Source organism: Schistocerca cancellata, chromosome 2 (assembly GCF_023864275.1).
Source record: "Schistocerca cancellata isolate TAMUIC-IGC-003103 chromosome 2, iqSchCanc2.1, whole genome shotgun sequence".
Taxonomy (NCBI): Eukaryota; Metazoa; Arthropoda; class Insecta; order Orthoptera; family Acrididae; genus Schistocerca; species Schistocerca cancellata.
This window is the reverse complement of record NC_064627.1, coordinates 436830561-436852989: the sequence shown is the minus strand read 5'-3', so window position 1 is coordinate 436852989 and position 22429 is coordinate 436830561. Positions and strand designations below refer to the sequence as shown.

At 42.8% G+C, this 22429-nt stretch overlaps 1 protein-coding gene across 1 annotated transcript in view; it reads left to right on the top strand.

Annotated features, from left to right (window-relative positions):
• The window catches only part of LOC126154821 (G-protein coupled receptor GRL101-like), a 354933-nt gene that overhangs the window by 193827 nt on the left and 138677 nt on the right, over positions 1-22429 (top strand). Inside the window, exon 15 of the mRNA XM_049916187.1 lies at positions 4621-4764. Within this exon, the coding sequence (XP_049772144.1) occupies positions 4621-4764 (144 nt within the window). The remainder of the gene's footprint in view (positions 1-4620; positions 4765-22429) is intronic.

Below are 22429 nucleotides of genomic sequence, written 5' to 3'. Positions count from 1 at the left end.
AGTTCACGTAATACTAGGTACAGAAAGCTGGTTGAAACCTGAAATTGATAGCAGTGATTTTTGGAGTAAATTTAAGTGTATATCAAAAAGATAGGCAAGTGGGAAATGGAGGTGATGTATTGGTTGCAATAGACAAGAAACTCAAATCCACCGTGATAGAAATTGAAGCTGCATACGAGACTGTTTGGACAAGACTCAGTATCAGGGTTGGCATAAAATAACAACTTGGATCCTTCTATAATTGAAGCTGCATACAAGACTGTTTGGACAAGATTCAGTATCAGGGTTGGCATAAAATGATAATTGGATCCTTCTATCGCCCCCTGACTCATCTCCCGATGTAACTTAAAGCTTTCGAGAAAACCTTAGTTTGCTTGTACATAAGTTCCCAAATCAGTAATGATCAGTGGAGACTTTAATCATCCAACAATTAACTGGAAAAATTACAGTTTTATTAGTGGTGGGCATGTTAAGGCATCCTGTGAAACATTACTAAATGCCTTCTCTGAAAATTACCTAGAACAGATAGTTAGGAATCCCACTCATGATGGAAATATGTTGGATGTAATAGCAACAAATAAACCTGAACTCTTTAAGGATACCCACATCAAACAAGTGACAATGATGTGAGTATGGCAACAATGATTACCAAGTACAAAGGACAACTAAAGCAAACAGGAAGATATGTATGTTCAGTAAACTAGATAAAAAATCAGTAGTGTCATATCTCAATGAGGAACCTCAATCTTTAAGCTCAGGGCAGGAGCATGTACAGGAACTATGGCTCAAGTTTAAAAGAGTAGTACTGTATGCATAGGTATGTAACCAGTAGAACAGTTCATAATGGGAGGGAACCTCTGTGGTGTAAAGCAACTTGTAGAGAAACAGAGACTACTGCATAATAGGTGTACAATAAAGCATAGGACTATACATAGAGAGATGCCAAATGAAACATGTTTAACTGTCAAGAGTACAATGTGTGCTGCCTTCAGTTACTACCATAGCAGAAAATTGTCAAATGATATTTCACAAAATCCAAAGAAATTTTGGTTGAATGTAGAGACTGTTAGTGGCACCAAAGTTAGTGTCCAGTCCCTAATGAATGAGATAGGAGCTAAAATTGGGGGTAGAAAAGCAAAAACTGAAATGGTTAAATTCATTTACAATGTTCCTTTACAAAGGAAAACTGAGGAAAATTGCCCCAATGTAATAAACATATCACTAAAAAGATGAATGACATAGGTATTAGTGTCAGTGGTGTTGAGAAACAACTGAAATCATTAAAACTGAACAAATCTCCAGGGCCCAGTGGAATCCTTGTGAAATTCTATACTAAATGTCAGTTAGCTCATCTTCTAACTATAATCTATCATAGATCCCTCAAACAAAAAACTGTACCCAGTTCTTGGAAAAAGGCACAGGTCACACCTGCCTACGAGATGGGCAGTAGAAGTGATCCAAAAAACTAACGTCCGATTTTATTGACATTGATTTGTTGTAGAATCTTAGAACATATACTGAGCTCAAACATAATGAAGTATGTTGAACAGAATGACCTCCTCAATGCCAACCACCATGGATTTAGAAAAAATCGATCATGTGAAACCCAACTCATATTTTTCTCACGTGACATACTGAAAGCTTTGGATCAAGCCAACCAGGTAGATGCAGTATTTCTTGATTGCCAAAAATCATTTGACTCAGAACCACACCTACAACTATTGTAAAGAGTACAATCATATGGGGTATCAAGTGAAATTTGTGATTGTATTGAGGGTTTCTTGCTAGGTTGGATGTAGCATGTTATCTCGGCTGGAGAGTCCTTGTCAGATGTAGAAGTAATTCCACATGTGCCCCAATGAAATGTGTTGGGACCCTTACTGTTCGTGTTGATATTAATGACATTGCAGACAATATTAATAGTAATCTCAGACTTCCTGCAGATGATACAGTTACCTATAGTGAAGTAATGTCTGAAAGAAGCAGCATAAATATTCAGTCAGATAATGATATGATGTCAAAGTGGTGCAAAGAGTGGCAGCTTACTTAAATTCTTCAGAAATGTAAAATTTTGCACTTCACAAAATTAAAAAAACGTAGTATCCTATGACTACGACATCAGCGAGTCAATGCTGGAATTGACCAACTTATAGAAATACCTGGGTGTAGCACTTTGTAGGGATATGAAATGGAATGATCACATAGGCTCAGTCATGGCTGAAGCAGGTGGTAGACCAAATAGAATTAACAGGGGATTGAATGTATATGGAGAAGGTCAATGTGAATGGTCGCAGTTTTGTTTGATCTGTGGGATTGTGTCACAGAGATACCGAAGGAACTGAATGGGAATTCTCCTGAAGGTAGATGTAAACTATCATGAGAAAGCCAACTAACAAAGTTTAAAGAACCAGCTTTAAATGATGACTCTAGGAATATACTAAAATCCCCTACATATTTCTCACATAGGGGTCATCAGTATAAGATGAGAATGATTGCTGCATGCACAGAGGCACTGAAAGTCTTTCTTCTAATGCTGCCTATGTAAATGTAACAACAAGAAACCAAATAACTGGTGCAATGGTACATACCCTCTGCTTTGTACCTCACAGTGGGTTGCAGAGTACAAATGTGGGCATAGGTGTAATGGTAAGTGAACTGAAGGATGTCAGTAAGGATTGTCAGAGGAGCAGCAAGGGGGCTCTAGTGGGGATAAAAATAGTGAATATGCATCGGATTGCTCCTGAACATCCAGCCTATAGCCCATCTTGTCACATTGTGATTTGCACATGTTTGGGCTGCTTAAGGAAACTGTTGCAGGAGAGTGCTTCATGGGTACCAGAGAGGTCCAATAGTACCTCAGTCAGGTACTGATATTTTCTTTGAAAATTGCATTAAAGTTTGATTGTCCTGTGGCAGGAGTGGTTCAGTTAGAAAAATATCAAAACAGTAGATCTAAATTAATTATGAATAATAAGAATTTTATTGCACAAGGCTTGTTTACATTTGATCCACCCTTATGGTTAGCTTAAATATTTTGTAATGTCTATTTCAAATGGTGATGTCCTAGCAAAATTTCTTATGTCTTTCTGAGAATACATATAGCTAATAACTGATATCACACAAGAATTCAATGATTAGTCATGAATTTTTATCTGAATCTGAAGGGAAGTGACATCACTATAATTTTTAAAATGATATATTGTTCATTGCCTTCTTATGAAAAGAACAATGTGCTATTAGTAGTTATGCTTTCATTTGCAAGTTACTCAGCAAAACCAGATGATCAATTCATTAAATTTTCTGTTCAGTAATACGTAACTGGAAAAAAGAAGCTTCATAAGAACATAAAAGTCAACATAGAAGTAGTCATACTAAGGAATAAATAACATTACACTGCAAGTATTTGAAGTATTTATGTTAAATTAGGTTCTAAGCAAACCAAATAGTTAAATTGAGCTATAAGAATCATGCAGCATGCAATACAAGTTGTGGGAAAAAGTCTGTAATACATTCCTGTTTCTCATCAAAGGCATTTCCACTTAAAGGTTATGAAATAAAAGGTGTATGCAATAACTGTTTACAACATACCACAGTGGTGTAGGGTAAGTCAAGATGAACAATTTGGTAGAAACACTTGTGGTCTGTCAAGCTGTAAAGAACCTTAAATAACCCTGTAAAAATCACCTAATCTACAGCACATGTGTGCTGCATAAGATTTTTGACATATTCTTACCCTAGTGTGCCACCAACATTCATTAACATAAGTAAATTAAACTTTAATTTAAACTTTCCTGTGAGAACAATGAAAGGAAAATATTTTGGAACACATTATGCAAAAACTAATTACATTTACAATTCAGTCTAAACTTAAACCTAACAAGCACTATTGTGTCACGCTTAGAAGGCCAGAGAAACAAAATGATTTGAATGATAATTTTACACCATTAAAATACATAAAATTGAACCACTGAAGTTGAACATTTTAAATCTAAAATACAATAGTGACAATTGAAGATATTAATTTACTTCATAGTTCTTCATTTCTTTTGTTTATCTTTCTGCTATTTTTTTTTTTTTTTTCATTTTGTTGGTGTCCCTTATTATTGTGTATTCTAGCTTCAGTCACAGAAATCAGTGCTTGTTCTCTTCTGTTAATAATATAAGTTCATGTTTATGAAGGATTGCGAACTGATATGAAGAGTCATGTACCAGTGCTTACTAAATTATCACTTATTTGTAAGTTTGAAAAATTATGATAATTTACATAAAATTTCTTCAAATAAAATGATGTCCTAGTTCTTTATATGCTTTAAAATTTTTATGGTTTTTTTCTTGTCTATGAACACTTCAGATTATCTGAAGTGTTCATAGACAAGAAATTTGCTTAAGAGACGACATTAGCATTTGATTGTGTATATTGTTCCTACCTTCCCTAAATTAAAATTATGCTATACCCTAATTACTCATGAATGCCACTGCTCTAATTATCTTATGTTGTGCTCTGTTGTACATCTCATAACACTTTCATGAAAAATTTTGCTATAATCATGTTTAACTTCCTTTTATTCAAAGTATACAATTACTTATTACCAGTTGTTACATACATTGATAATTTCACAGGGATCTGACAAACAACAGTATTTCATGGCTACCTCCAATGATGTTTCGTAATCTGTGGCGACTGCACATCCTCAATTTACAGAATAACAAGTTATCTGTAATTAGCAATGGTACATTCTTTGGATTACCTAAACTTGGAACACTGTAAGTTCAATTATATACATATTCATTTATTTTGGTACTATATAATGGAAATTTTACAGTGGAAATAGTAACAAAAAATACCAAAAGGCACTCCTCCTCCTTCCAGACTCACCTCTCACTATTGATTCACACACAAAATTTAGAATCATGTAACAGCGCAGAGACCAGACGCTGCTATTGCTACTGCTCTTTTTGCTGTGCAAGTACACCGCTCCAAGCTCCCCCCTCCCCCTCCCCCCCCCCCTGCCACCCCAAATCCCCTCTCCCTCTATTTCTCTCCCTGCAAGTAACCTGGTTGCAAAATCAGAAATCTAGAGATTTGTAGCCTCATTGTCAGGATTTTTGTTTTACTTGAGAGTCTCTATGAAAATTTCGAGATGTGCAAAAAACTAAAGGACATGTAACCAATTTTATCACTATGTTTTCTCACAGTACTCATGATGAAAATTTATCCCCTTTCAAATTCAACTAAACAAATTTTTAAAATAGTTTTTCCATTCTACTGTTGACTACTGTAACTAGTTCAACATCTTCCAAACTGCCAAATCATCTTCCATGCATAAAATTTTTCATTGTAGGCAACAGGGTATAATCACATCAGGCCAGATCATAGTTTTGTTTTCTGTTGCCTCCATGATCTACACAATGTGGTTAGCATTAGGGATACATTACTGTGATGTAGACTGATCATCTGCGTTTCTGTTGTTGGTTGCTGCTTGTAAAACGTCTTGTGAAATTTTGTAGACTTGTGATTGTCATTGATTTCTGCTGGTAAAACTTCTCAAATAAGCTTTGTAGAGATGTAATTGTGTACTAGTAAGAAGCAACAGTTCCTTGTTCCTCAAGAAATACAACTGCATGACCCATTTCAAGGAGATTTTTTATCACCATTTTCTTTGTGACACTTGAAGACCAATTGAGTTTCATTGGAAGACATTCACTGGGAAAGTCCGCAATATCACCTGATAATTATTTTCTGCATTAAATTGATAAACTCAGGTTTCTCGCAAGTAGATGTGTTATATGTACATCTAGAGTTGTATTTGTGGACCTTGTGTAGAATTTCTTCATATTATTCAAAGGATATACCTTATTGTCCTGTGTTCAAAATGGGGCAGCCCACTGAAACAAATTTACATAACTCAGAAACTATCATCCAGTACTGTGAACACAGCAAATGAACCAGCCTACATATTCTCTTTGGATTCACTATAAGTCAGCATGTTTTTAACTGTTTTCTCCATTCTCCATGTGCTGAAATTTCTGTCTCTTCAAGAGTCCAAAAATTGTTGAAATACTGCACTGCTAGACAGGACAAAGAAAGCTCATTACAAATAATTTCAGGCAACTCATAAAATATCATCACATTCAAACAAATTGTTCTCAGCTTTATCCTGACAATCTCGAATGATTGGAATCTTCACAGCCCTTCTAGTAAAATAATAAGTGGAATGAGTTGCAGTAGTGTAGATTATTACTGAAATACATACTGTTAGTTGTATTTTTTCTCAGTTTCCTGTAGCTTGATAAATATGTATTCAGTTATACTTTTGTATGTTGTATAAATACCATGAGAAACTTCCCTGCAGGTCTGAGGGTTAGAATAGGCTCGAGGTATTCTTGCCTGTCATAAGAGGTGGCTAAAAGAAGTCTCCCACTTTTTGACCTAATACATTATGGTCCCCTTTTAGGCTTTGACATGCACAGTGTCCAAATTTTTCTGAAGTGCGGGTCACTTGGGGCAGAATGCCGTACATGGCACTATGATGTTCTGCACCTGTTATTGTCATGGCACTGCAACTCCACCAATATTCCAGCTATTTGAGTGAGGACACCTTACAAGGTGCATACTCTCTATTGATTGTTCACTGTCCTCTTTTGCCCCCATGACAATACTTGATTTAGACGCACCCAGTATCCAGCAAGGTACTCAGTCCATCATGGAGGGGTTGTCATGTACCCTCATGATCGTAGCCCCCTGGCTACACAGGGATCACACTGCTGATGCCTGAGCTGCAACCTCCCCACATATGTCATGTAGCAGATGTCCATCATCTTGGGGCATCAGGACTCACAGCAATGGTCATCATGCCAGGTGCCCTTTGCTGTGGCTGGGTGGTGCCTGTGGGAAGAGCCACTGATTAAACTGTGTGGCATCAGGGCGGATGGCCTACAGCGAAGCAGACCAAGTTATCTTTTGCTGGGGACCGAATGATCCCAGCAGTCTCTAAGAAAGGAAAAGTAGAATTTAATGCTGAAAAATATGACCCCAAATCATTCCCATCCCTCACTACACCATGGCAGGAATGCAGGCCTATACAAAGAAGAGAGCCATATTTGCCTTGTTATTTAATGTGTGGCAGAACTGATGGGGGCTCCTTTCTGGCTACAAAGCCTCCTCTTTTTTTGTTGAACACATGGAGGATAAGTTTGAGGAAGCACAGCACTGTCCAAAATGTGCAATAGGTGAGTCCTGATGCAGACGGCACCCCTGCCCAGTCATGGCCATTATTTGCCTGTGACAGGATGGGTGATATTTTGATTGGTCACTCCCCATAAAGGCCTCAACATGGTCCAAGGAATTATTTTTTATTGTGACCTCCTGTTGAAGTCCAGTGACAAGCTACACTCCAATTTAGAATGACGGGGTGTTCACTTCATCCAGCACATCTATAGGGGGCCTCAGGATAACAGGGTTGCTACTGATGCCGTCATCTTGGCCCCTGAGGCTGACGTGTTACCTGAAAAGGTCAAAGTGATGGTATAGCGATGTGATGTAAATTGATATGTGTCTCCCCCTATGCTGTGCTTTTAAGTGCTGGTAATTCTGGAACATGTCCTTCCAGTGCAGTTTTAGCACCACATGTTGAAATTGTGGATGCCCACTGCATCCGAATACTCCATGTGCCCCTTCTCCCATCTGTGTCAACTGTGGAAAGCACCACTCCCGCTGCTCACCAGACTGAATGGTACTTCAAAAGGAGGAGAAAATTATGGAATAAAAGACCTTGGACAGGCTGACTTACTGAGAGGCTAAATTGAAATATGAAAGGTTGAACCCTGTTCAATTGATATCATCTTACACTGCCGCTACGAAGATGTTGCATGCATGATGGTATGCTCCTCATCTAAGCCTCCTCCAGTAGGCCCTCAGGGCTGCCCATTTACATCCCCCCTCCAGGTGTTTGGCGGTGTAGTAGCCACCATAAAGATCGCGGGAGGCGCACATTGGCACGGCGCGTCATGGACAGTAGTTGCCGCAAGTAGAGTCCCGTCCACCAGAGGGCACGCGAGAATTCGGACGCGCCCTCTGCCGGCGTAACAACAACAACAACTCCGGCAGGACAGGCAGAGCGCAGTCAGTCAACATCGGGCATGCCTAGGACACAGTCCCGGTCTACGCTAAGTGAAGTGCGACGTAACGTGAACAGTGTTACTACACAATTGGCGACGAGTAGGGTCGTTCTTTCGCGTGTTGCGTCGTTGTTCCGGTTTCGCAGTTTCTCCACGGCATGGAGGATTTGGTGCGGGTTTTGGTTGCGCAGCAGACGGAGCTCATGGCCACCATGAAACAAGTGCTTCCGGCGTTGCTCTCCCCGCCGTCTGCTCCGGCGCCGTTCCCTCCTCCCTTTCCCCCGTATGACGAGACGGCGGAGGATTGGGACGCATATGAACATCGCCTTTGGCAGCATTTCCAGGCGTTTCAATTTGCCGATGCGGAGGTATGTCGTGCTCTCTTCTTGTCTTGGATATCTCCCTCGCTGTATCAAGTTTTGCGGCAGCTGGCGCCGTTGCAGGAACCCTCGTCCTTGTCTTTTGACGCATTGTGTTCATTGCTGTCTTCATATTATCGCCGCCGCACGCATGTTGTGGCGGCTAGGGTCGAGTTCTATCAATGCAAGAAACAGCCCCATCAGTCTTACCGGGCGTGGGCCGCAACCCTGCCCGGTCTTAGTCGCAAGTGTCATTTTGTCACGGAGCAGTCGCGGGAGTCGTATGCCCATGTTATGGTACGCGACGTCATTGTTCGTTCGGCCCCTGATAGGGAGGTCCGGCAACGGGCCCTGCAGTTAGAAGACCCTTCCCTCGAAGAAGTCCTGTCCATTGCTCAATCGTATGAAGTCTCTCACGCAGCAGGTCAACAGCTGGAAGCGTGGTGCGACGTCGCGGAGGTTCAGGGCGGCGCGGCCGCGTCCACTGTGTCCGGGGTGGACGACGTGCGAGCGGTACAATCCGGCCGTTACGGCCGCTCCCGCACGGCGCGTAAACAGAATTCCGGCCGCCGGCCCCTGTTGCCGTCCTGTGCGTCGTGCTATATACATCACGATCGGTCAAAGTGCCCCCAGCGTTGGGTCGTTTGCCGCAAATGTCATAAAAACGGTCACATTGCTAAAGTTTGCCGCTCAGCCTCAAAGGAATCGAAGGAAGCCAGTACAGAGGACATGGACGTTGACATTCAGGAAGTTTCATCGGGCCAGGCTCCCGACGCATCGGCACGCAAACTCTTTATCGAGGTGTCAGTTCGGTCGCGCCGGTTACAACTGCAAGTAGATACGGGCGCGGCAGTTTCGTTGTTGAATGCACAAACGTATTCCGACCTTGGATCGCCCCCGTTGGCGCCAGTTTACCGGCGTCTACGCGGTTATGGTAAACAGTTCATTCCCCTACTGGGTCAATTCACTACCGATGTGACTTACAAATCAGTCACTCGGCCTATTACTTTTATTGTTGACAGTGATGCGAGCTCCGCTAACCTTTTTGGCCTGGATGCCTTTCAAGCTTTCGGTTTTTCTATCGCTGACACCATACAGTTGGTCTCCGAAGACGTTCCCTATCACTCATTAGAATCTTTGATCTCAGACTTTCCAGACATTTTTGAGGAGGGCCTGGGGCGTGTTTCAGATTTTGAAGCTCACTTAACGTTGAAGGCGTCGGCTCGCCCGCGTTTTCTACGCACGAGGCAGATCCCCTTGGCTCTCCGCCCTCAGGTAAAGGAAGAGCTAGACCGGCTGACGGCCCTAGGGGTCGTTCTTCCCATTTCTTCCAGTGAGTGGGCTTCGCCCCTCGTTATTGTCAAGAAGCCCTCTGGAAAATTACGTCTTTGTGGCGATTTTAAGGCCACCATTAATTCCCAATTGGTGGTGGACACCTATCCCTTGCCTCGTGCTGATGAATTGTTCTCCGCCGTGGCGGGAGGCCACTATTTTTCGAAAATCGATCTGTCAGAGGCTTATCATCAGATACCACTTGATGAGGACTCCAAACGGCTGGCAGTCGTCAACACCCCGTTTGGCCTTTACCAATACCAGCGGTTGGCTTTTGGAATATCCAGTGCCCCGGCGATATTCCAGCGTTATCTTGAGCATGTCACGTCGACAATCCCTCATTGTATTAATTACCTGGATGACATAATTGTCACGGGCCGCAGCACGACGGACCACTTGCACAACCTTCGCACCCTCTTTCTCAAATTCAAGTCTGTGGGCTTGCGTTGCAACCTGCAGAAGTCAACCTTCTTCCAACCGTCCATTGAGTATGTGGGCTGCACCATCTCTCGGCATGGCATCCAGCCACTAGGAAGTTTGGTCCAAGGTATCGTCAACCTTCCTCGGCCCACATCGCTGAAGGAGTTACAAGCTTTTTTAGGCAAGATAGCCTATTACCACCGGTTCATTCCCAGGGCTTCCACTATAGCCCACCCCCTGTACTGCCTTCTGCACAAGGGTGTTCCTTTTGATTGGTCGCCGGCATGCGAGCGAGCGTTCACCTCGTTGAAGGGCCTCCTCACGTCAGCCCCTTGTTTGGCTACTTTTGATCCCCATAAGCCGTTAGTCCTGGCTACGGATGCTTCACAGTATGGGGTGGGGGCAGTCCTGGCCCATCGCAATGCAGATGGTTCTGAGCAACCACTGGCGTTTGCATCGAAAACGCTTAGTCCCGCGCAGGCCCATTACTCCCAGGTGGAAAAAGAGGCTTTGGCCATTGTCTACGCTGTTACCAAGTTTCACCCTTTCTTGTATGGCACGAAGTTTCAGTTAATCACTGACCATAAGCCGTTAATATCGTTATTTGGCCCCGCCTCTCAGATTCCGGATAGGGCGGCCCACAGACTACAGCGCTGGGCCTTGTTCCTCTCTAAGTACCATTATGACATTCGTTTCGCCCTACAGGCCAGCATGCCAACGCCGACGCTCTTTCCCGTCTTCCGGTGGGCCCGGACCCTACATTTGATCGAGAGGAGATTATGTGTTTTCATTTGGATGTGGCGTCCCGCCAGGTGGTTGATGGCTTCCCGATCACTAGTTCTCGAGTCGCCAGGGAAACAGCGGCTGACCCGGTTCTCCGGCAAGTAGTTCGCCTCATTCAGCTGGGGTGGTCGTCCCGCCCTCCGGGCCGGGCCTCGGACCCTCTTCGTAATTATTTTCTTCTACGAGACCGTCTCTCGGTCTTGGAAGGAGTTCTCCTTCTGGCTACCGATGATACAGCTCCTCGCGTGGTTGTTCCTGCAAGTTTACGACGGGAGGTCCTCAAGTTATTACATGCGGGGCACTGGGGTGTTTCCTGTACTAAAACCTTGGCTCGCAGACATGTGTACTGGCCCGGTATTGACAGAGAAATTGAGCACTTGGTGGCCGCCTGTTCCCAGTGTGCGAGCCAACAAGCATCTCCCAGGGCAGCGTTCTCTTCATGGCCGCCGGCAACCCAGGCGTGGGAACGTGTTCACATCGATTTTGCGGGGCCGTTTCTCAATGGCTTTTGGCTCATTGTCATTGATGCTTATTCCCGATTCTCATATGTGGTTCGCTGCTCCTCAACCACTTCAGACGTTGCAATCCAGGCACTAGCAAAAATCTTTTCTGTGGAAGGTCTGCCAATCACCCTGGTCTCGGACAATGGACCGCAGTTTCTTTCGCAGACCTTCCAGGATTTTTGTAGGCGCTTCGGTATTCGGCACGTTTGCTCTCCCCCCTTCCATCCACAATCGAATGGGGAAGCTGAGCACATGGTGCGCACCTTTAAGACGCAGATGAAAAAGTATGTGCACGAATTTCCTGCAGAGGAAGCATTGACGTTTTTCTTGACGGCATACCAGACCACACCAATGGGAGACCGCAGCCCCGCAGAGCTCCTCCATGGGCGTCAACCTAAGACTCTGCTGCACCTCCTCCAGCCTGGTCCTCGCCAGTCTTCCCAAAACGGAGTACCTGGCTTTCCACTGGGTATGTCAGTCTGGGCCCGTGGGTTTGGTCGCAATCCACGTTGGATACCGGCGGTGGTCCTGCACCGACATGGCCGCCGGCTCTATACCTTGCAGGTGGGGGACCGGGTGGTACGTCGTCACCAAAATCAGCTACGTCCACGTTCGGGCACCCACCCTCCGCCATCTCGGACACCGGCTTCCCCATTGCCGGCACCTGTATTGGTTTCACAGGGGACGTTACCTCCTCTCCCCGCTGTGCCTCTGCCGCACTGTGATGGTTCTCAGCCTTGGCAGCCTCCAGTGGCTCCAGCACCGGCATCGCCGTCATTCGAGCTGCCCCAGCGAGAGCTGGCCCCCCTGGCCGGCCCGGTTTCGCAGGGGGCTAGTTCCCCTGTGGTCGTCCCTTCCCCTTCGTCCCCGCCACTGGGTCTTGCCCCTCCTGAGGTGGAACAGGATCCGGAGTTCGACAGCTTGTCGCCCGTTCTGTCCCGGGCTCCGGTTGTGGGACGACGGGGGCCTCTTCGTGTGGGTCATTTCCAGCCATATTCGAAGGTTCCGGCTCGAGGGTTGGCAGATTCCCTCGACTCCGGCCATCCCATGGATGTGGAGGTCATCGCTCCTGCCCGACGCTCCACCTTTCGACGCAGTGGATCACAGTGGCTTCACCCCCCGAAGGAGGAGGAGTGTAGTAGCCACCAGAAAGATCGCGGGAGGCGCACATTGGCACGGCGCGTCATGGACAGTAGTTGCCGCAAGTAGAGTCCTGTCCACCAGAGGGCACGCGAGAATTCGGACGCGCCCTCTGCCGGCGTAACAACAACAACAACTCCGGCAGGACAGGCAGAGCGCAGTCAGTCAACATCGGACATGCCTAGGACACAGTCCCGGTCTACGCTAAGTGAAGTGCGACATAACGTGAACAGTGTTACTACAGGCGGCACACCTTCCTTGCTCCCAAAGCTACTAGTTTGGGAGCACCGCCCCCCCCCCCCCCCCAAAATGCTGGAGACATTGGTCTCCTCCCCCCAACTGGAGAAGTACCAGCCTCCTCCAGCTCATCTTGCATGGAAGGGGTCCCTTGGGACTCTACCTTCCACAGTCTCCCACCCATGGTAAAGTGGACACCAGCCAGTAGCTGAAGGAGCCACTAGCTGCTGTTCTTCCTCTCTACCTGAAGCTACTTCAGAGAAGCCCTCCCAGCAAACAGACAAAGAAGAAGTCTGTTAAGAACTGAGAGACTCCAGTGGTCCCCACACCACCACTCCCTAACAGTTTCACTTCTGAGGATGAGGACACAGAGTTCCTTGACACCTCAGACTCAATGGTACTGGACACCAGCGCCCAACTGATGGCAGCAGGTGACTCTGAGATGTAAACTGCCTGCTTAGTCCCTTCATGCCTTCCCAGATGAGAGAGAGCATCATCCTCCAGTGGAATTGCGGTAGTTTTTTTCTCCCATCTGGCTGAGTTATGACAACTATTAAGCATTACACCTGCTTTTTGTGTTGCCCTTCAGGAAACCTGGTTTCCCGCAGTGTGGACCCCCGCACTTTGTGGCTATTGGGGGTACTACAAAAACTATAATGACTGTAACAAGATGTCAAGTGGAGTCTGTATTTATGTCCTTACCTCTGTATGTAGCGAACCTGTGCCCCCTTCAAAAACCTTTAGAAGCTATGGTTGTCACGGAGAGAACAACATAGGAAATTACCATCTGCAACATCTGCCTTTCTCCAGATGGTGAAGGGCCATGCCATGTATTGGCTCCATTAATTTCCCAACTCACCCCACCTTTTCTACTTCAGGGTGATTTTAACGCCTATAAGCCTTTGTGGGGTGGAACCAAATTGACTGGCAATGGTAAAGACGTCAAAGATCTGCTAACACAACTTCACCTCTCCCTCCTAAATACAGGTGCCCCCTCTCATTTCAGTGTGGCACATGGCACATACTCGGCCATTGATCTGTCGGTTTGCAGTCCTGACCTTCTACCATCTATCCACTGGAGAACTCACGATGACGTTTGTGGTAGTGACCTCTTTCCACTCTTCCTGTCCTTCCCCCAGAATCACGCACCTGGACACTTGTCCAGATGGGCTCTTAACAAGGCTGACTGAGACACTTTCACCTCCGCCACCACCACTGAATCTCCATTGCATGGCAACATCGATGAGGTGATCCAGACCATCACTACTACCATATTTGCCACAGCTGAATCAGCAATCCCCCAGTGGAACACAGTGCCTTAGTGGTCACCGGAAATCCATTAGAGACCGTCGGCGGGTCTTCCAATGTCATAAGTGATACACGCCACTGGAGAATTTCATTGCCTTCAAACGGCTGTGTGCCTGGGTCTGTCGGCTCATCAGATGATGGAAGCAGGAGTGTTGGGAATGATACATCTCCACCACTGGAACCTGAACTTCTCCTTCCCAGGTTTGGACCAAGCTCAGACGACTTTGCGGATATCAGACCCCCGCAGATATACATGGAATTTACACAAATGGAACTTTATATACCAGCGAAGATATAATCGCATAGTGTCTTGCTGAGCTTTATGCTTGCACATCTGCAGCTGAGCATTATGACCCTGCCTTTTCTCCCTCAAAACAGTGCTTGGAACGACAACATCTAACTTTTGCTTCCCCCCCATGTGAGCCACATAATGCTCCATTCAGTGAGTGGGAACTTCTCAGTGCCTTTGTTGATTGTCCTGACATGTCTCCTGGTCCAGACTGTATCCATCGCCAAATAATTAAACATATGTCAGCGGATTACCAGTGCCATCTCCTTGCCATATTCAACCGGACCTGGACCGATGGGGAATTCCCATTGCATTGGCAAGAAAGTATCATTGTTCCAGTGCAGGTAAGAACCCACTATATGTGAATAGCTATTGTCCTATCAGCTTCAAAAATGTTCTGTGGAAGCTACTCGAACATTTGGTGAGCCAGCAGTTGTGTTGGCTCCTTGAGTCTCAGGGCTTTCTGGCTCTATCCCAGGGTGATTTTCACTGAGGTCGCTCCACCACTGACAACTTGGTATACTTGGAATTTGCTATCTGAATGGCTTTCTCCTGCTGTCAACACCGTATTGCCATCTTTTTTGACCTGACAAAAGCCTACTATACCACTTGGCAACACCACATCCTCACTACTCTGCATGAGTGGGGTCTCTGGGGCCCACCCCTGGTATTCATATGGAACATTTTGTCGCTTCACACTTTCAGAGTTCAAGTCGGTGCTTCACACAGTTTGACCTATATCCAAGAGAATGAAGTACCACAGGGCTCTGTACTGAGTGTCCCACTCTTTTTAGTGGCCAGTAATGGTCTCTCAGCAGCAGCCTTCTTATAAACTGACAATTTTTGTATTTCCTTCTGCTCCACTTCTATTGGAGTGACTGAACATTGACTGCAGAGGACCACATGAAAGGCACAGTCATGCGCCCTCACCCATGACTTTCGGTTTTCAGCCGCAAAGATTTGAGCATGCATTTCTGTCATCATCATACTGCCCACCCGCACCCAGAACTTTACCTTGATGGCTGACTGCTTAATGTAGTGGAGACTTATCACTTTTTACTTGTCTTTGATGCCAGCTTAACTTGGCTTCCCCATATTCATCAGCTTAAGGAAAAATGCTGATGACATCTTAACATTCTCTGATGCCTGAGTCACACTGACTGGACTGCAGATTGCCTTACTCTGTTGCAGCTGTACAAAGCCCTAGTACAGTCCCATCTCGACTATGGAACCCTGGTATGTGATTCAGCAATCACTCACAGCATTGTGGGTACTGAACATTTTATACTACTGCATAGTTCGACTTCCAATGGGGGCTTTCTGAATGAGGCCAGTGAACAGCCTCCTCGTGGAAGCTGGGTTCCTTCATTGCAGATAAAATGACAACTGCTTGCAAATTATACTGCCCACATCTGTAGTTCATCTCAGTATCTGAATTACTTTTTCCTTTTCCCTAACATAGTAATCCATCTCCCACAGTGGTGACCCAGACCAGGGATTCTCGTTGCAGTCCTTTTCCAGTCCATTCTCAATGAACTTGAGTCCCTCCCTCTTCTACCTTTCCTCTCGGTCCACTCATATACACCTCCATGGTCGATGCCTCGGCCACAACTTCTTCTGGACTTACTGCATGCTCCAAAAGACTCAGTTCCCCATGAGACCCTACACCACCAATTTTTCTCTATTCCCGATGAGTTCCAGTGCTCTTAAATAGTCTACTCTGATGGCTCCATGGTCAATGGTTGTGTTATCTTCACTTATGTCCAAGCTGGACATACTGAACAGTGCTCCTTGCCAGATGGCTGCAGTGTTTTCACTGCAGACTTTGTAGCCATATGTCGTGCTCTTGAGAATATGTGCTCCTGCACAGGTGAGCCCTTCCTCATCTGTACTGACCACTTAAGCAGCCTACAAGGTCTTGACCAGTGCTTCCCACACCATCCTTTGGTAATGATTATCCAGGGGTCTGTTTCTGCCCTCAAAAACCATGGACATTCAGTGGCCTTCATTTGGACTTCAGGACATATTAGAATCCTTGGGAATGAACTTGGTGACTGGCTGCTTACCAGTAAACCGACTCTGGAGATCAGCACGCCGGAGAATGATCTCTGATTAGCCTTATGCCATAAAGTTTTGGGGTCTGGGATACTGAATGATGCACTCCCAGTATGCCAAGTAAACTATGTGTTATCAAGGAAACAACAAATGTGTGGAGGTCATCCATGTGAGCCACGCGCAAGGACTCCATTTTCCTTTGCCGGCTCTAAATTGGCCATACTTGGCTGACTCATGGTCACCTCCTCGGTCGTGAGGACCCACCTGTGTCACTGTGGTTCCCACTTGACTGTGGTCCACATGTTGTTGGACTGCCCAATTTTAGCCACCCTGAGGTGGACTTTTAAACTTCCCACCATACTGCCTCAGTGGCTGATGTAGTTTCACATTTTATTGATGAGGAGGGGGGGACTATAGCACAATCTAAGGATGAGCATCTGGCCTTCTCTCCCAGGCTTTCACCATCCCTCCATTGTAACTTTTCCACACTCATTCTTTGCTGTTTGTTTGCCTTGATGTTCACCTTTTCCCTATCTATGTTTCTTTAGCCTTTCTTTTGAGGCTGGAGATTTTTACGTGCTGCAGAGTTGCTGGCTCATTCCTTTTTTTATTCATGTGATCAGCAAGCACAGACCATCTGCGGAATTATTTTATTACCTTTTACTGTTTTTTTTCCTTTTAGTGCACTTTTTGCCCTTTTGTCTTGCTTCTTTCATTTTCTCTTTCAGTGTGGTTCCCAGTTGGTTTTCTGCCCTTTTTATGTTCCCAGACTCTTTTGGGAAATGGTTTTAATCTACAACCTGTTTGAATGTGGAAAAATGACCCTGTATTTTGGTCCCTTTCTCTCTAAACAAACAAACCAACCAACCAACCATAAAAAACCATAACTTTCTGTGACCTGCTATAAAGTCATACAGTTTTGTTCATTCTTAAGTACTAACAGTGAAACTTTAAGGTAACTCACAATAAATTTCTTAGTTCATATATTGAATTGATAACAGCAGATGACAGAGATGCATTGGTTAGGAATGTTACACAAAGGCCAGCTTCAGTCTGGAACCGCGCGACCACTACGGTTGCAGGTTTGAATCCTGCCTCAGACACGGATGTGTGTGATATTCTTAGGTTAGTTAGGTTTAAGTAGTTCTAAGTTCTAGGGGACTGATGACCTCAGATGTTAAGTCCCATAGTGCTCAGAGCGATTTTGGTACACAAAGGTACATGCACTGGAACCAATGAGTTTGTGCAGTGCATGATGACAGTGATACAAGGGAGTAAACCTGAAGAGAGCATTGGAACAGATGGAGGGGAAATTGGGGAAGAGGGTGTGGCTGCAAGAGGTTAGCAGAAACTAAGTCCAAGAGAATTATGGGAATGAAGGAAGTGTAGCAAAGATAATTCCCAACTACGTAGTTCAGAAATGGTGGGGGCTGAAGGATCCAGATGTTAGGGGTTGTAAAGTATCCACTGAAATTAAGCACTTGCTCAGTAGCATGTTCCACCATTGGGTGGTCAGCTATGTGTAATGAGCAGGGTGGGCTTAGTCCATTTGTTTTTATACCACTCCCGATATTAATATATTTTTTTCTTTATTTGATCCTGTTTTGTTAATATTGCATATATAACAGTTACACAAAATAGACAATTTATTCAAAAACAAACGGCTCTGAGCACTATGGGACTTAACTTCTGTGGTCATCAGTCCCCTAGAACTTAGAACTACCTAAACCTAACTAACCTAAGGACATCACACACATCCATGCCCGAGGCAGGATTCGAACCTGCGACCGTAGCAGTCGCGCGGTTCCGGACCGAGCGCCTGAACCGCTAGACCACCGCGGCCGGCGGAGAGACAATTTATTATTCATTGAAATATGTTACTCACAGGATGGGTTTCAGACTATTAAGAATAATACCTGTAATTCATTTGGTTCTTATGGGAACAGTTTCTCTAAATAAATAGTCGTGATTTTCCAAAAACTTTATGTTTAAAAAATTATTCATATACAAACTTTTCATGTTTTGGAAAATTCCAAACTTAAATTCTTATTATATCCTAAATTTGGTACCATAGTTTTGTAGCCAAGATTTTTCTGATTCGAAAAACTGTCTACTTCAAAATTATTTACTTTGGAAAATTTCCAAAACTTTTTGTTGTGCTTAGGGAATCCCTGTGTACATAGAAATCATCCTCACAAGACAGTACCTATAATTTTGCTACTTTCTAGTTATACAGCTCATAATTATACAGACTTACTCATTTGCCTGTTATATTTTTGTGTCTTTTAATTTTCTTGATTTTTATGTTAATATTCAAAATGTAATACCTCAGTATTTCAGCATTTTATGCCTTCTGATATTATACCTGTCTATAAATAGGTGTGATGCACAGCACCACAATGAATCTGTGGTTATGTATCGGAAATGAACAACATGTTGTGAGTCAGCAGTACTCATTTTGTTAACATCATGTAGTCCATATCTACTACTGAACTAGTTCATAATGTATGTCAGATGATATAATTTTCAGTTAGTCCATAGTGGGCATCCAAATTTTACAGTTACTATGTGAGAACTGTCTCTGTGAATTAGTCTGTATTTAGCCATCAGAATGTACATTTCCTACCAAAGAGTTTAAATTTGCATTTTAGTCTGCCACCAGAGAACATCATGATATAGTGCCTATTTGATATAACTTGTCTTCCTAGTTAGAATGTTTAAACTATTGCCAGTGACAAAGATGATCATCAGACATGTAACATTGATTATAAAGAAAGATGAAGAGATCAAAAATTAGTTAATATTGTGTGGTGTACATTATTTGAATCATGTTTGCTAGATCCTTCAACAGCTAGAAGACAAACCTCACAAGAGAATGTCAGATTATGAAAAGGTTAATGCCTGGTGAGCAACCTTACATCTACTATTAGCCATAGTTTGGCAGTGGCCATTCCCTTGGGTGTTCAGTTGATTGGTGGTCATTCCCAAATAAATTGCTGTACAGAAATTGCAACAGAGCTGGTATGTGACATTGGTGCTTTCACAGGTAGCTCTGCCTCTGATGGGAATGGATAGGCCTTTGGCATGACTGTAATAGGATGTGCTGGGTGGGTGAACCATACAAGCCTTGCAGTTATGTCTGCCACAAGGATGTGCCCATGCAGCTAGGGACTTGCAGTGGCTGTGGCATAGAGGTGGACTAGGTTGTTTTATGGCAGACATGTTGTTGATCTGGAAAACCTGCCACTTATGACATGTTTTAAAGTATCATATGCAAGTGTATACATGATATATTCATACCTATCACAAAAGAACACTTTATTTCAGTTCTTTGGGTGTTCAGTTTTAGTTGTAATAATAATAATAATAATAATAATAAAATACATTTTCTTACAGAAAGAAAAATTATTATTTTCAGTTGTTCTGCTGTCTCATAGATAATTGAGTCATTTGTAAACAGTTTGTGTTGCTATGTCATAAAGTTATTCTCTTTCTATCAGATTTGTTACCAGATTGTTTTGTCTTTTCTAAACAATTATTAACAAACTTTAATCACATTCTTTTATTTCTCAGTTGTGAATTTTATTTTTTTTCTGAAAAGTGCACCGAAAGTAGACCTGTGTTGTTGTTAGTTGCAAAGAAACATTTTCTTGAGGTAATGGTGTTACATCCTTCTGAGTAAGTCCAATAAAAGTTGTGTGTGAAAAAAGTTGGAGAAATGAGATATTCCTTTGCTTAGAATTCTTAGCCATATGATGCAGAATTTGTTTTGCACCTGTAGAAATGTGTGGATGACTGTTTTTATGCATAAGATGGTGCTGCTGATTAGTTCTAGGAATGTAGGTTGAATTATCATTTAAATTGGACAGTGAGTTATGTTTTTTAAATATCACATTCATGATAAACTTTGTGGTGTGGAATTTACAACTGGAAAGACATAGAACACACATTTAAAAACATATGAAAAACATTTATGTGGCTACATCCTTGCCATTTACAGATTTTTCTGTAAAAATCACTACTTATTTTTATTCAATAATTCCTCTATAATATAGAGGCCTATTTGTGCAATACCAGTAAATAACTTTTTAAAAATATGTATTCCAGTATTTTCTCTGTTGATGCTTTTATGTGTGATTTCACAATAGGACTAATTCTACCTTCCTGATTGATACAGTGGTAAATCATTAACACAGTACAAGCACAGTAGTGGGTCAGTGACTGAACCCTGTGGGACTCTCATTGTAATATCTCCCTATGCAGAGACTGATGACCTCAGACGTTAAGTCCCATAGTGCTCAGAGCCATTTGAACCAGCCCTATGCAGATGGTGTGATATCCCTCTTTGTATCACTCAACCAGCCTAGTGTAGCTTTCTGAAGTCTGTTTATTAATAAGAATTAAACCAGACATATGCTCAACTAAGTACATATCTAACAGAATATTATGATTGGTGCAGTCAAATGCATTTAATAAGTCACAGAAGGTGCCAGAAGGTGATATTTTAACATTTAAAAAAATCTTTTATGTATTCAGTAAATAGCTGTTTCACTAGTTCACTAGAATGGCCCTTTTGAACATCAAACTGTTATTGGCTAGGTGTTCCATTACTGCACAGATGGGTAATGACTCTGGAATTCATTGCCTCCCTAAAAAATTTAGGAAATGTATTGAGGAGTGACATTGTGTAATAGTTATTGGAATAAGTGGAGTCATCCTTCTTATAGAAAGGACTAATATTAGCATATTTTAATCTGTCTGGGAAGATACCTTGAGGTAATGGTGCATTACATAAGTGACTAATTACAGGGCTACAAATCTTTAGAATATTTGTAGAGAGTCTTCCTTATTTCAGACAGGGAGATGAGATTAATTTTTATTTCACTAAATGTTTTCTGCGTAAGTTCTTTGGCATATTGTTTTGCATTCTTCTTGTATTATTTTCACATTTTTTAAAAACATTTGTTAAAATTATCTAGTCCATATGAACAGTCTTTTACAATACTCCCATTCTTTTTAACAGAAATAATGTCATCATGTATGCTTCTTTTCCTGTATCTCTTAAAAGTATTCCATACAGATTTTATTTTATTGTTGATCCATTGATTTCAGACAAAAAATGGATACTTCAGTTTTTTGAATAATTTTCTTGACCTATTAAATTATTGTTAATAAAATGAAAGTATAGTATATGCCTGGTTATGCAGGTTAATGTGGGGAAAAAGATGCATGAATAATAGAAAAACACAAATAATCAAGATATTTTCAAACATGTATTCAGAATAATATCTACTGGATGAGCTGTAATGGCAGCTGTAATGAGTGTGTGATGCATGTGTGCTCTTCCTCTTCTTCATCTTGATCTTCTTTTTCTTTTTCTTCTTCTTTTATGCATGAATAATTCAAAAACCAGGTAATCTGCACATGAATAATCAGAAGTACATTGTATTTTGTTTTATTAGACTATTTTTACATGTTTGTTTTTCATTATGAAATACTCTGATACCTGTTGTTACTCAAGATTTCCTTAATGCATTCCCAGTGTTATATTTAATGATCTTTTAAGCAAACTGCTTTCAAACATGGATACAGACTCATTACGAAATATGTTTAATTCAGAGCTAGCATTACTATCATTGTAAAACTTGCCTAAATTAACATTTTTAAGTTTTTAAAAAACTTTGTGTTGGTTTGTCGTTAATCATCATTTTTGTTTTCTTTGAGTGTTTCTAAATTGTACATGGAGCCAACTTATGTATTGTGGCTAACTGCTCATCATAATCTGACAGTTCATTTATGGCATGTGTTTCTTTAACTTCTGCATGTTGTGTGAATACATTACCTGTAAGTGTACTACTATCATGAGCAGTCAGATAGGGAAATTT